The 13,557-nt window shown below is 50.2% G+C and overlaps 1 protein-coding gene across 1 annotated transcript; it reads right to left on the reverse strand.

Annotated features, from left to right (window-relative positions):
* Nucleotides 1-431: 431 nt before the first annotated feature.
* Nucleotides 432-7,940, reverse strand: LOC144126094 (uncharacterized). Its single transcript, XM_077660021.1, has 4 exons — nt 6,793-7,940; nt 4,067-4,233; nt 2,858-3,044; nt 432-1,509 (listed from the first exon to the last, which is right to left on the reverse strand). The coding sequence occupies exons 1-4, from the start codon at nt 7,048-7,050 to the stop codon at nt 1,189-1,191; spliced, it is 933 nt and encodes a 310-aa protein (XP_077516147.1). The 5' UTR covers nt 7,051-7,940; the 3' UTR covers nt 432-1,188.
* Nucleotides 7,941-13,557: the final 5,617 nt, after the last annotated feature.

The raw sequence follows: 13,557 nt of genomic DNA on the forward strand, positions 1-13,557 counted from the left end.
CATGCACAGGATTCAGAAGTACTTGTATTTGGGCGTGTTGGTTCATATCTTTTCAGGAGGACACAGGGGCGCAACAAAAACACACGGACAAAGCGCTCGTCCCTGTCTACTTCTATGTCCGTGTGTTTTTGTTGCGCCCCTGTGTCCTCCTGAAAAGAAAAAAAAATGCACAGGATGCACCGTGAGGCAGATTTCGCACGGCAGACGACGTATAGGCCACTGGGTAAATCTTTATGCCTTATTTACACGAGATATAGCGAATTCTAATGAGCCAAACCTACGTCTTGGCTGAAAGACGCGCACAAAGTCTGCTTAGCAATAGCCACGGAACCAGTATGAAGGGTCACAGTGGACTCGAGACTGAAGCATACGGATTCCGTCTGTGATTACTGATTAATAAAGGCTAAAGGAATGGTATGGTTGGTGCAGTAAACTGTTTAATAAAAATGCCAGACAGTGTATAAAATGGCGCACTGTCGCTTCTGAAAGCCGTAACACACAGCACACCAACAAAAAGAAATTGACTGATAAAAATGTCAGTTAGCCCGCTAAAAGTTACTTCGCAAATTAAAAATACGTCCGAACAAAACAGTACACAAACAATAGTAAACTTTGTGGTGAAGATCGCAGAGACATTAGTGGCCTGAATCTTCGCAAGCTTTGGCAGCTATGCTGCGGTGTAGGCCGTACACCACGACAAACGTCTAATGCGCTCATAGACAACAGTAATTAACGTACCAGCGCTGATTTCGCTAATTAAGTCACACACACACACACCGAGCTCCTTCAGATAGTGACCTCAACATTCTCCCGCTATCTGAACAGTGCCGAAGGATTTTCATGCCAGCCTTGAAGAACTTCGCAGCCCTGCAAACACGCAGCGTCCTCATCCTGGTCTCGCTTCGCCGTTACGCCGTCGCCGACCAACAGCTTCGCTCTAAGCACTGTGGTTTCTCATCACGCGGCAACGAAGCGCGAAAGTGTGTTCCTGCCAAGGCATCACCGCAATAACAACTACCCTCACACTTTGCAGCTCGATGTGTCACTCCGATTACTCAATTACGAGGTATCGAGATAACACTGCGCGAAACGACGTTGCAGTTTAAAACTGCCGCTCGTGCACGCACAAGTCACCGAAATTCCAGGAGACCAGCTGGACTCCGTTAGGGTACCCGTCCTTTAGGCGCGTCACTGGAAGGCGACGATCACGAAGAGCACGGCGAAGGCCAGGTAGAAGAAGAAGTAGACCTTGCGGCGCGGCTCGCAGAGTGCGCGCAGGAAGACGGGCTCGACGCGCGGCGGCATGCTGCGACTGCGCTCGGCCACCACGAAGTGCGCCGAGCGGAAGGCCAGCGGCAGGCTGCAGTTGAGCGCCTCGTGGCACGCGTCCACGCTCTGGTTGCGGTCGAACACGCGCCGCCACGCGTGCACCGACAGCTGAACGTCGTTGTACGCCTCGGTGGCCGGGTCGTTCAGGAACAGCAGGTAGTGGTAGCCGTGCGACTGCGCCTGCGAGCCAAGGGGCACGACGCTCGCCTCTGCGCCGCAGATTCCCTGCACGGCCTATATAGCTGCGCTGCTAGCCCTTGCAAAAATGTCTTCACACAGTCTATAGGCTGTTCGTGGACTTATGTCTATGAAGTCTACAGATTTTCTGCAGACAAATCTTATAGTCCTATAGACAATATATAGATATATGGCCATACATTTAGTAGATGTTTGTCCTTACTACAGTCTATGAATAGACAAAAGAGAATATCTATAAGAAGGTGATAGTCTACAACAAGCGTATAGACATTCTATAGATGATTTTTATAAGGGCTGAATCGGATCACTGTCGAATGTCAAGAACTGAACACGCGCTTGAGCGCTTCGGCATCGATCAGCACAGTGCGCTTGTGCGCACTGAACCATGCTGAATCTGTTAGAATGGGAGCTGCCCTACCTGTAGCCCACCATGTAATCCAGGCATTGGGAACAAGAGGCAATTAAGAGTCTTGTACACTCTTAACACGAATACACCTATGTGGGAGTAAAATGAGAGTGAGCTAGAGGTAAGCTTAATCTTTTTTTTACTTTTATTTCATCATCATCATCAGCTTGACTACACCAACTGCAGGGCAAAGGCATCTCCCATGTCTCTCCAATTAACCCTATCCTTTGCCACGTGCTCCCAACCTGTGCCCGGAAACTTCTTGATCTCATTCGCCCACCTAACTTTCTGCCGCCCCCTGCTACGCTTGCCTTCCTGTTTAGAGTGTATTTAGTTTAAAGTGTTTGTTACTTGGGGGGCTAACGATTCCGGATGTTATTCTAGCAAATTCTCGTATCTGGAAAGAGGTTTTGCCGCTGAAGCCTTGAATAGTGAGTATTAACCTAACACGAAGATGAACAGCAGTTAGCCGACTGTTGAGCAATGCTTAGTTGAAATACGCGTGACGAGAGACCGAGTTGGGGCTAACTGTGTTCACCTGTGCACTGAACATGCATGGTTTTGAGCACCCCGCGAACTAACAAATGCGTCTGAACAAACTTTCGATAAATATAAGCTTTGTTAAAGGGGGAAGACATTTAATGCCTCGCTGAACATTATAGTGCTCTTTTTCCATCTTTTAAGCCGTTTAACTTAGCCGTAAACGACGTCACAGCTGAACACCGTTTTCATCGCGGTCCAACGCAACGTTGGCAGTTCTCCGTCGGGTCGTTTGCTACCTCAGGGAAAAGAAGTTCTCTACTATATCCAGCCGTTCATAATACGTTCGGCTCAGGACAAGCGCGTCTTCTGACGTCACGCGTTTCTTCTCCGGTCGATGTCGACAGAAGCTGACGCATTCACGGAATGGAGATGCCCGCATACCTCGTGCCACAGCACAGGCCGTGGCTTACGAGCGCCGCTGCCACCGCAAGCATCCGGCAGCAACTCGACGGACGCCTCGGAGGCACAGGGCACGGACCAACCGGTGCTGTTGCGCTGGATTTGAGACTCCAGGACGGGACCACGCAGCGGTGGCACGGGGAAGGAACTGTTGTACGAGGTGTCGTTCCTGCGCATGCAGGGTGGAAGGCATGGAACTCGCGAACACTCGTCCGCACAAACAGCTCGAATCCGTTCGATGCCGGGCGTTTTCCCGCCGCTACTAGGCCGAGCGAGGAACCGAGAACTTAAGAAACTGGCATAGAAGTGTACGAGAAGAGCTCCGGTGCTTATAGGCAGAGGGGTCAATGCGCGGCCGAACTAGTCGGCAATCCTTGAAGATCTGCAAAAGGTTAACCGACCCCCTCTTTCAATACAGACTCACACGACTGTGACCCCGGAGTACGCGCACTTAATTCAGGGTCTGGCCAGCCGCCCTTTCTAGTAGGGACAACCTGCAGAACAATCCTCATGAGCCATAAGTCACTTTACATGAGACCACCTCACAACATCTGCACCAAATCTTGTACCCACCCTGCTAGGAGATCCGGCTTGTGCCATTGAGAAAAAACCTCTAGCATCTCGCTTCTTTAACCCAGAACGTCACAGACTTGCTGGGTGATGAAGGCCGGTACTTCTTGAGTGCTGAACTTGCAACTTTCGCCTCTTTCTCACGACTGAGTAATAATCCTTGCTACGCCGGGTACGTGAGGACTGCCCCTCCCTTTCTAGGTGAGTCGGCTCTCCTACCTGCTCCCGATTTTGATCTGACAGCATTAGGAGTGCCATGAAGGAGAAGGCTGTCGGCGTCTGTGTGGAGTTTCCACCTGTCAAGCGTGGCAAGTGCTATTTAGGGAGATTTTCCTCTCCACTGGAGAGACGGAAACCTCGCTGTCCACTTGTAGGGGAGAAGTTTTAAGAATGACTATAGGCTAAAAGAAAAATGACTAAGAAAGTTCCAGCCAAATTAAATATGATTAAGAATGGCTAAGTGGTTTTAAAGCGCCTTTAATGTGTCTCGTTACTACACATATAAGCGGAGTCAAAAAAAGCAAATGTCATAGCTATCGCATTTCCTCCGCATCAGTTCAATTCATTGCCCATAAATTTGTTGCAATGCTCGGCGGCATAAATAGCGCGCGCAGCGTGTACCTTCCCGTGATGGTGTGCAGGCATCGCTTGAGCTTCTCGAGGCCCGCGACCAGGAACAGCTTGGTTCCTCGGCTGGCCGGGCAGCAGGTCACGGAGAGGCGGGAGTCCCGCATCAAGTACATGCCCATGTAGTAGTACGATGCCACCCGCACATGCACGCGCCGACTCTGCACACACACAGGGCGAACAGCGCACAAGCGTGATCAGCAGCACAGCAGGAGAGGATTAAGGGCACACTTTCAATGAAGTAGTGCGTTGGCCGCCGTCAACGCATAGTCCTCCAGAAATACAGGCTTTGCAAAGCTCTAGTAACAAGTGTGCATTATTCGTAGCGTAAAGCTTCCGGAAGTCAGCAGAGCCGATCCATGGAGTCAGCGGGCGGATGCGTCACCTATATTAGCTCAGGCATCAGCTATCGGCGGCGACTTGCGACCTTTGAGCATGGCTGAGCTGTTCACCATCCTGCCGCAGATGGCCTGGAATTTCTGGCCTCGTATTAACATACAAGATCACCGCACAGTTCTGGGTGTGATGTGGAAATGAAGAGCATTGGGTCGTCAATGGAGTCTGCCGCAGGTGAGTCTGCCGCGGTCCCTAGCGTAGACGGTCACTCAAGAACGAGGCGACAAATGCTCTTCAAGGGAAGCACACCAGGCAATGGCGTCTAACGATTGTTATGAAGTCGTGGTTAATCCCCGAGTGCCTTCTAGCGTGACATCGGAGGGGGCAGGCGCAAGAGGATTAGCCACGGATCAACCGGATTAACCGCGACGTTATGTCAGTCGGTCCACGCCAGTGGCTGGGGGGCTTCATTTGAGGAGCATTCATCGCTGCGTTCTTGAGTTGCACGTCCGACTATAGAAGGGAAGATATAAATATGGTTGTTCGCGACAACTATACCGAGCGTTAGGTCGGTTAGAGAAAAAAAAATCAGTGTCTCGGCTTAACCGCTCGCTTGCTGGGGCTCAATTTTCGCGCAGAGGTGCCATAAGAGCGAGCGTCCGTGTTGAAAGTTGCGCCAGCGGCAAAACTGAGAAAGCAAGCAAGGGACTGTGAGATATGAGAAAAGGGAAGCGAGCGCCCAGTCACTATACATAGGACGCCGCGCTGGTCGAGGCAACCCGGCCGGAACGTGGGTTGAACAGGTCACGCACCCGGTAGCACCCGTCCAAAGCAGTCTGACAGACTGTCAGCAAACACATAGCATACTTCAGCAGCGAATCACTATGTCTGCATTAACGTTACGTCCACGTGGCTGCACTTGCATAGCTATATACCCCTGAAACGCTGAACAAGCTCAATAAATGACCACGAGAATCAAAGAGGAACAAGCACCAGCTGCCGATTGGGTTCACTCTGAAGAAAACCGCTCAGAACCATCGGTCTTTTTTCCTAGCCTTTCGTATTTCTTTTTTAGAGCCCAACCTAATTTGTGTCGTCCGTTTCTACTATGAAGGGCCAACTAAGTGCTGCCTTCTCTCCAGTGTCGTGTGAAGCCCAGCAGCTGTAAGATATTATCCGTTACTTTCAATATTCGAACGACAGCGCGCTATTCGAGCGCCCTGTATGCGACAACCCCGACTGGGTGTGTTCACATTCATTAAAAAGTAATGTGTACAGCGAAGCGTTTTCCTCCGAGACTTCATTGGCCTGCGGGGGTCGGTCTTACACCGAAAGGTGCACTGTCGGCTTCAAATGAAATGCGAACAGTGGAGCGCGTGGCCAAAGATATATTTTACGCCGTCTGCCTGTCGTCAAAGGTACAGGCGCGATCTTCCTGGCTGCGATAGTTTTGCTTCTGTTTTTTTTTACATTCATTTTCCCGATTTGATACTGGAGCGCCACATTTCTGGTGGCTTTCTTTTGTTTTTTTTATGGTGTTTAACATCCCAAAGCAAGTCAGGCTATGAGGGGCGCCGTAGTAGAGGGCTCCAGGAATTTTGACCACCTGGGGTTCTTTAACGCGCACTGACATAGCAGAATACACGGGCGTCTAGCATTTCGCCTCCATCGAAATGCGACCGCCGCGGTCGGGATCGAACCCGCGTCTTTCAAGTCAGCAGCCGAGCGCCATAAATACTGAGCCACCAGACACATTTCGGGTGGCGATACGGCGGCACGGCCGTAGCGTTCTGCTCACTGCCAGAAACAAGTGATTCAGCAACAGCCACGTTGGACACCGACCGTGGCCCGATCGGACTTTTCACTCTTCGCATCGCAACCGGACGTTGATAGCAGGACGACGATAGAAGTGAAATCAATGCGCGGCAGGCCAGCGAGCTAAGGACGCTCGCTTCATTCACGGGGGCCGCTGCCGCCAGCTATGCTGCTCTGCGCAGATTGCGACCAGTGGAAAGTATGAATGCGGCGCTGCAATGGCAAAGCGAGAAAGTGAACGACATAGGCAGCAGATGCAAATCTATCGCAAACCGGAACAGCTTGCCTGTCTCTGATGGCGACAAACAGACGGCGTAAACTGGTCCTTTGGCCACGCGCTTCGCGTTTCATTTGACGCCATAGTACAAAGGCTGACTCAACATTATAGAGAACATTCCATCACTGACAGTTTTGTGACAACGAAGCGGTATTGATTTCGTTCACCATTCTCATTTCGAACGGCTCATTACCACTTTGTGCTTGTCAGAACCGTATATTCTGTCAATGGCCGCGCATCAAGGCGCATTTACGCCGTTTCGCCGGGACACCGGGCACCCGCTTCGACTCACCTGCGTGGCGTATTCGGTGACATTCGGCTCGGCGCCGTCGTAGAGGTAGGCGTTGAACGTGTGCGTCGACGTGGTGGTAAGGTTCTCGCACCAAAAGGTGGAGACGCGCTCGCGCAGCGGTATCACGTCCTGGTAGCCCATGGCCAGCGTCCGCTCCGAGTACACCGAGAAGCGAAGCACCAGGGGCGTGCTCAGCATCAGCACGCCGCTCGCGAGCAGCATCCAGACCAGCAGCAGCTTCTTCAGCGAAAAGGCCATGCTCCTTCTTGCTCATGGTTCGCATCACATTGGCGTCGGCTTGGCGGCACAGTTGGCGCAGCCGCGGAACTTGTCTGGCTACGAACGTCGCGCAAACGCCTTGTGGAACGGAGGAAGCTGCACAGCGCTTGCCGCCGGTACCTTCCTGGACATAAGTATACACCTCGAAGGCACAAACGACGCGCTACTGAGCGTGGCCTCCCGCCTCGTCCACTTCGGCAGGAAAGAGTGATGCGCGCAAGTCCCACCGATAAAGACGTAGCCCACCGTGAGCCAGCTAAGTTTCTTTCTCGTCTTCTTTCTTCGGTTTTCGTGGGCGTGCCTCGAGAGGAAAACGCCGAGCGGGTGTTAGTGGGCAGAATTGCCTGAAAGGCCGTGCTCTCAGGGTCACGTGGTGTTTTTTTTTATTCGTTGGATGGTAGCTAAGCACGTTGAAAAGCGACGCCAGGTTGCTTAGCGTGATGCAATGCTGTCGATAATGGCGGGAATCAAGATTCGCTGCATGGGGTCATGCGCATTGCACTATAGAGAGAGGGAGAGGTAGCTGTGCGCCAGGTGAGCTCGCGATCTCAGCCGCCCCTATGGAATGATTTATTCGCAATCACTTTACATCCCCAGTGCAAGTCACGCTGTTTATTATACCAGCATGAATAGATTTCATAAACTGGAGGGCAGTGGAGAAACATACAGGTGGTAAAATAGTCAGGTGTGGTAGAAGTTTATGGACCGCGCTCTGGCGAGGAAGCGGAGAATGCCCTGAGAAGGAACCGTGTGCACGCTAATGTATTTGATGGCATACGCCTTTCTTTTTCCTCTTCTCGCCGGCCTGCTTCTGGGTAAAGACTTTTCGTATTGTGCATTGCAGGATGTCTCTTACGTTTGGTGCGTGCGTGCGTGCGTGCGTGCGATGCAAGCAAATGCCTTGATATAGGAAAACGCACGTCTATTAAAGAACGTGCGTAGGCTTCTAATGAACCGAAGCGAGCGCTCTCGGCTTCGGGCACCTGCATCAGGAAAGCAGTCACGTTCACTCGAGCGTGTTTCAAATAAGGTTTCTCGGTAAGTTTTCTTTGGCTGCAATATGCAAGATCGCACCATGTGTTCGCGGCGTTAAGTTCAATGATGTGCTCCAATTGAAAGCTGTATTGCCCTGCGCCATCTGCAATATTCATGCTTTCATGCCTGCCATGATCTCAGAAATCTCGCAGAGGGCACAGTTGCTCTCTGAAAAAAAATCCACTGTCCCAAAGAAATGCTTCCGTTACATCCTAATATTTTTCTTTGTTATTCCTAACGCGGGACTTCGAGCCGGGACTACGGGTCTTCCTGCTCAGTCTAACTGACACTCCGATATGTTTTATTTTAGCGGCGCTCAGTCTAATTGAGGCCCTCATAAGTAATCAATGCACCATTAATGGTGGATACAGGCGAACCCGCATATATTGAATTAGAAGGGGATCGCGAAATAGAAAGATATAACGACAATTCGATCGTTAAAAATAGCAATAGACAAGCTTATCTGTAGTCCAGAAACAGGAATACATTGCATCCGCGCTAGTAATGCGCTACTCGCAGCCACATGCCGCGCCGTAGAGGTGATGGTGCTTTGGAACTAGCCGCTGGCTATCATAAGATGCCTAATCATGTTGCCAGCACACTACAGTTAGAGTAATCGCTCATTAAAATTAATCTACAATTGGTTTCCGCGACGCCTTACCCAACGAACCGAGCGAAGTGCTCACGGCAGGCAAGGGCCGCGGTTAGGCTTTAGTTAGTTGGGTTGCCATCGCAGCATGACAGCGACAATGCATGAAGATTGAGCACAAGAGACCGAAGTCCAAGCCCAAGCACACCCGATGTCCACCTCCTCATGTGGATCCACAGAGCTATCGCTGCCAGCAGGTGTCCAATGCCGCGCAGCTGACCCGTCTTATGCGCAAAAAGCGAGTGCTGTTAGGAGAAGCGCTACTGGCACGGACACGGCGGGAGGATTTTCAAGGGGATAATCTCTGTGTTCGATATATCCAGTAATTAGAAATATCCGGGTTCGATATATTCTGATTCGACTGCAAGCCGAAGCAAAGTTATTCCCAGGTAATACTTTTTATCAGCTTTAGTACACGCACTAAAGTTTCGCAAAATCAGCGCTTGTTACTTGAAGAGGCCGCACTGATTCGGTGTTTACAATCTGTCGCCTAAGATGCAAGTCCTTGTTTAAAACCTAACTGGTAAGGATGCGTTGGGGTTTAATTCACTGGAGCTAAGATTAGACATACTGGCACTTGGATCAACTTCTGTGGGTCCTGGACTAAGCTGAGTAGCTCTTAGATTACACATCATAGAGTTTGCATTAAAATGGTTTGTTGATGTAATGTGCGGATGGATATCAAAGGGGGCTGATGTGGATTGAATGAATCATTGGTCACTGGATTCAGAAAGCAAATGTGGGCGTGCGTTTAATAGAAAGAAAGAAAGAAAGGAAGAAAGAAAGAAAGAAAGGAAGGAAGGAAGGAAGAAAGAAATAAAAGTGAAAAGGAAAGAAAGAGAGGGAGGGAGTGCTGCTCGATTCGTTATCTGACACTATACACGGTTTCGTCGTTTACAAACAAACATGGGTGTCGGCGGTGATACTAGCCCGAAGGCGCTTTCGGTATCAACGGCAGGGTGTTTGAAAAGGTTTGCGCCTGTGCAGCGTATCGCGCTGGTTTTGGTAAAGCTAGGGTGCCTGGATTGGCCATCGAGGCACCCTAGATAAGGCAGCCCGGCATGCAAAGCATTCCGCGCAGTGTTTGATGAGGCGCCGGTGCCAGCGACGCGCCATGCTTTCGATGCTTCTCCTAGTGTATAAGCGCATGCTCGAAAAACGCGCTCTCCTCGAACAGGAAGTGTACTGGGGTTAAATCGCAGTGTTGCCATAACGAAAAACGTTCGAGAGAACCGTGCATAGCGAGGTTGTGTAAGCTTCGCTTGTATCGCACATTCCGTGAGAGCGGTTGGCATCAGCGCGTCGTTATTGCGGCTGATGTCGAAGCGACCGCACATTCAGTCGACCGCGGCCCGGCGCTTGGCCATCCACCCGTCATACACAAACACATCCGTTTTGGCGTCGGCAGCGGACGGAGCAGCAAGCTGACTCATCAGCCGCCGTGGTCGACCCATAACGCGATCGTCGTTCGTTGCTAAACAAGTGGCGCCTTTGCCTTGGAGCGCGCGTGTTAAGCGTCAAAACGGCGCGACTCGGGACCGCAGACGCCGTTCGGAGCGGGCACAGGCACCTTTCTCTCTGGCTTTTTTTATGCCTCGATGTTATGGGAGAATCGGCGGACTGCGCATATATGTACAATTAGCGAAGCGTGTCAGCGACGCGCGCTGACGCACTTCGTAGCAGAAGAAACAGTATTTGACCGCAGGATTTCGAACGGAATTCTTTGCTCGAGCGTCTTCCCTACTGCTGCTTGCTTTTATCTGTACTTTTCTTTAATGGGTGCCCTTTCTCTGTGCCTGTGCATGGCCTTATCGATTTTCTGCGCACCAGGCGGGCCGAGTTACTTTGCTTTGGTTGGCTGAACACGGCTAGATATCGGCAAAGGGTCTTCGTTAAAACGAAGGCGCGTTATATGGAAACTTCAGAGTCACGTTTAAACAGAACGTGGTGGGCAGCCATCCCGACCGCGACGACCACCAAGGCGCTAAAACGTCGAATGGCGTATTCCAACCGGCGATCCGCAGCAGCTCTCTGAATCCGCGAAGGAGCAATATATCTGTCGTGGCCCAGTCAGAACTCAGGACCTGAATCCAAATCGCTCATTGAAAGGCACTCTTCGGATGCGTAGAACTAGAACAAGAAAAGTTGATTCGGATTGCCTATTGGAATATATCTTAAGTAAACAGTTTCCGTTGGAAGCCTTCGTCGGCCTATGCTCGCAGAGAAAGTGCTGTTCTGCTGATCGCCGAAGTCGTTCAAGCAGTCCACACAAAAGCACTAGCACCGTACCTTGAACCCTAAACTGGTGCCAGCCGCCGCAGTGGCTGAGTGGCGCTCGGCTGCTGGCCCGAAAGACGCGAGCTCGATCCCGGCCGCGGCGGTCGAATTTCGATGGAGGCGAAATTCTAGAGGCCTGTGTACTGTGCGATGTCACTGCACGTTAAAGAACCCCAGATGGTGGAAATTTCCGGAGACGTTCACTACGGCGTCTCTCATAGCCTGAGTCGCTTTGGGACGCTAAACCCCCATAAACCTAAATTGGTGCCGTCATTCGCTCTGAATCACTTCGCCATGCAAATGCGCTCTGTGCACAGCTGATCGCGTTAAAACATACAGCTAAAATATATCTTGGCTGGCGCGAGCAATGGGCAAGTGACGAGACATTTGCGTGACAATGATCTCTTCAAGCCTTTCTGCTACCGTCAATGTTGAATCACTGCGTTCCGTGCGCTACTAGCGTCGTCAGATAGAAACGTACTGAGCACAGTTCTGAGGTCAAGGTGCTGTGTCGCGAAAGTTTCGCAGAGTTTATAGACAGCACACTCTACCCTTGTGTGCCACATTTTTATTGCGTGCCACACATCATTGGCACGTTTCTGCGCCAGCACACTGTCTTAAATTGTCATTACCTCGGAAGTAGTACATGCTATTGCACGTAAGCATGGAAGTTTGTTTCCGTTTCCCCTGATAAGACTTGCACGAGAAACCATGTTGAACTGTATACATGGCTAAACCACTACTTCCCATTTAATTACAGCAACGGCCCAAATGAGATTGATGTCATGCGATGTAGGGTTGAAGCACACGACCGTGTGTATAGGGGGTTTCACCTACGGCTTGACTTTACACAATTAAAAAAAAAAGGCTTTTTGAGTTAGAAGAGCGCTTTTTTCGGCATAGCATGGCCAGCGATGTAGTACATCAGATTGCAGACAAGACGCGCTTACTAGCAGGCTGGTTAACTAATGTTGAATAGTTAACTGTTTAACTATTGCTGTTAAGCTTCTGAATTATCTAGAGGCGTGTAGCCCACCGTAAGTAATGCCCATGTCAGTTAACTTTTGAACTATTACTGTTAAGCTTCTTAATTGCTTAGATGAATGTAGCTCGCAGTAAGCAATATCCATGCCAGTTTTTAGAATTTAGAAAACGCGGTATCCTCGGCGCTGCAGCCCAACAAATTCTGGCTATTTCGACGAGTTACGTGCACTGAAGGGGTGGATTTGCCTGCAAACTTGTCGAAAACATGGATTTTGGCGCGATGCATCCAAAATTTGTTGTGCCAAAGCGCCGACGGCAACCGCGTTTTCCAAATTTTAAAAACTGATATGGATATTAATTACCGTAGTCTACATGCCTCTCAGTAATTAAGGAGCCTAACGGTAATAGTTTGAAGTCAAATGTTCAGTGTTAGTTAACCAGCCTGCTAGTTAGCACTTCTCAGTTGTATTCTGAAGTACTGCACCGCTGACAATGCTATGCCGAAAAAAGCGCTCTTCTAACTCAACAAGCCTTATTTTTTAATTGTGCAATGTCTTAGGTGAAACACGCTGTTTGCAGTTGCCACGTTCCCGTCTGCATGGCGTTGGACCCGTTGCAGCCTCAACATGTCTCGCTGATAAGAACCTGCTACATGTGCAGAGCGCAGTCTGGGTTGCGACACATTTTGCCGGCGGATCTCGGCTCTAAAACGAAGGCGCACATGGTGGATACGTCGCAATCCTGGCGCTGTTGCAATTTGGGAACGACGTTGCTGTGATCATTCTGTTGAGACCTCGCCTTCGTGTTTTGCTCAACCACGACTCGCAATGCGCTCGTAGGTGCGCAGTTCTCCCTAAGCCTGCTTGCCTCCGGGCTGAGAGATTAAGTGACGGAATCTCAAGTTCGGAAGCCTTTACTCTGCGTGCCATAACAGTGGTCGCAAAGGACTACCAGTTCATTTCATTTTATTACCTTAAAGGCCCACGAGGAGTATTGCATAAGGGGTGGTACATATATTGGTGAGCAAGTGTTAACACAACGAAACATGACTGCTAACATTATTGGCAAAGTTGTATGAGCACATGATGGCTGCGATGTCGTTGGCTACGTCGTTCCAGTCTGCTGCAGTGCAGGAAAAAAATGATGCGGCAAAGGTACGGCACGAGGTCGGGAAACTTGAAAAGGATGACGAGTGCGATGAGATATGCGGGCTGGAGGGACGATGTAGGGTGCGCGGCCTAGTGAACTATGCAAAAATTTATTAAACAAGCAAAGGTTGGCAATGCGGCGAAGAGATGATAAGGGCATTAGGTCGGATTCAGCTTTCAACACTGACACACTGATGTCGTAAGAATATGATGAATGAATGAATCTGGCTGCTCTGTTTTGAACTGATTCGAGTGCATTTATAAGGTATGCTTTAAAACCGCCAAAGTCTCGGCATGCAGGCGTTTTTTTTTTCGTCTCTATAGTGAACTATGTTTGGGAAATGAACCCTCGACCTTGTGCTCAGCAGATTTATGTAGCTGCTGAGTCACAGT

This window comes from Amblyomma americanum, chromosome 3, assembly GCF_052857255.1.
Source record: "Amblyomma americanum isolate KBUSLIRL-KWMA chromosome 3, ASM5285725v1, whole genome shotgun sequence".
In the NCBI taxonomy this organism is placed as follows: Eukaryota; Metazoa; Arthropoda; class Arachnida; order Ixodida; family Ixodidae; genus Amblyomma; species Amblyomma americanum.

Coding starts and splice junctions, on each gene's coding strand:
- LOC144126094 (XM_077660021.1), bottom strand. CDS start 7,050: ATGGCCTTTTCGCTGAAGAAGCTGCTGCTGGTCTGGATGCTGCTCGCG. Junction 4,234..6,792: donor TCACCGAATACGCCACGCAG/GTGAGTCGAAGC, acceptor GTGTGTGTGCAG/AGTCGGCGCGTGCATGTGCG. Junction 1,510..2,857: donor GGCCTGTGCTGTGGCACGAG/GTATGCGGGCAT, acceptor CTTGGCTCGCAG/GCGCAGTCGCACGGCTACCA.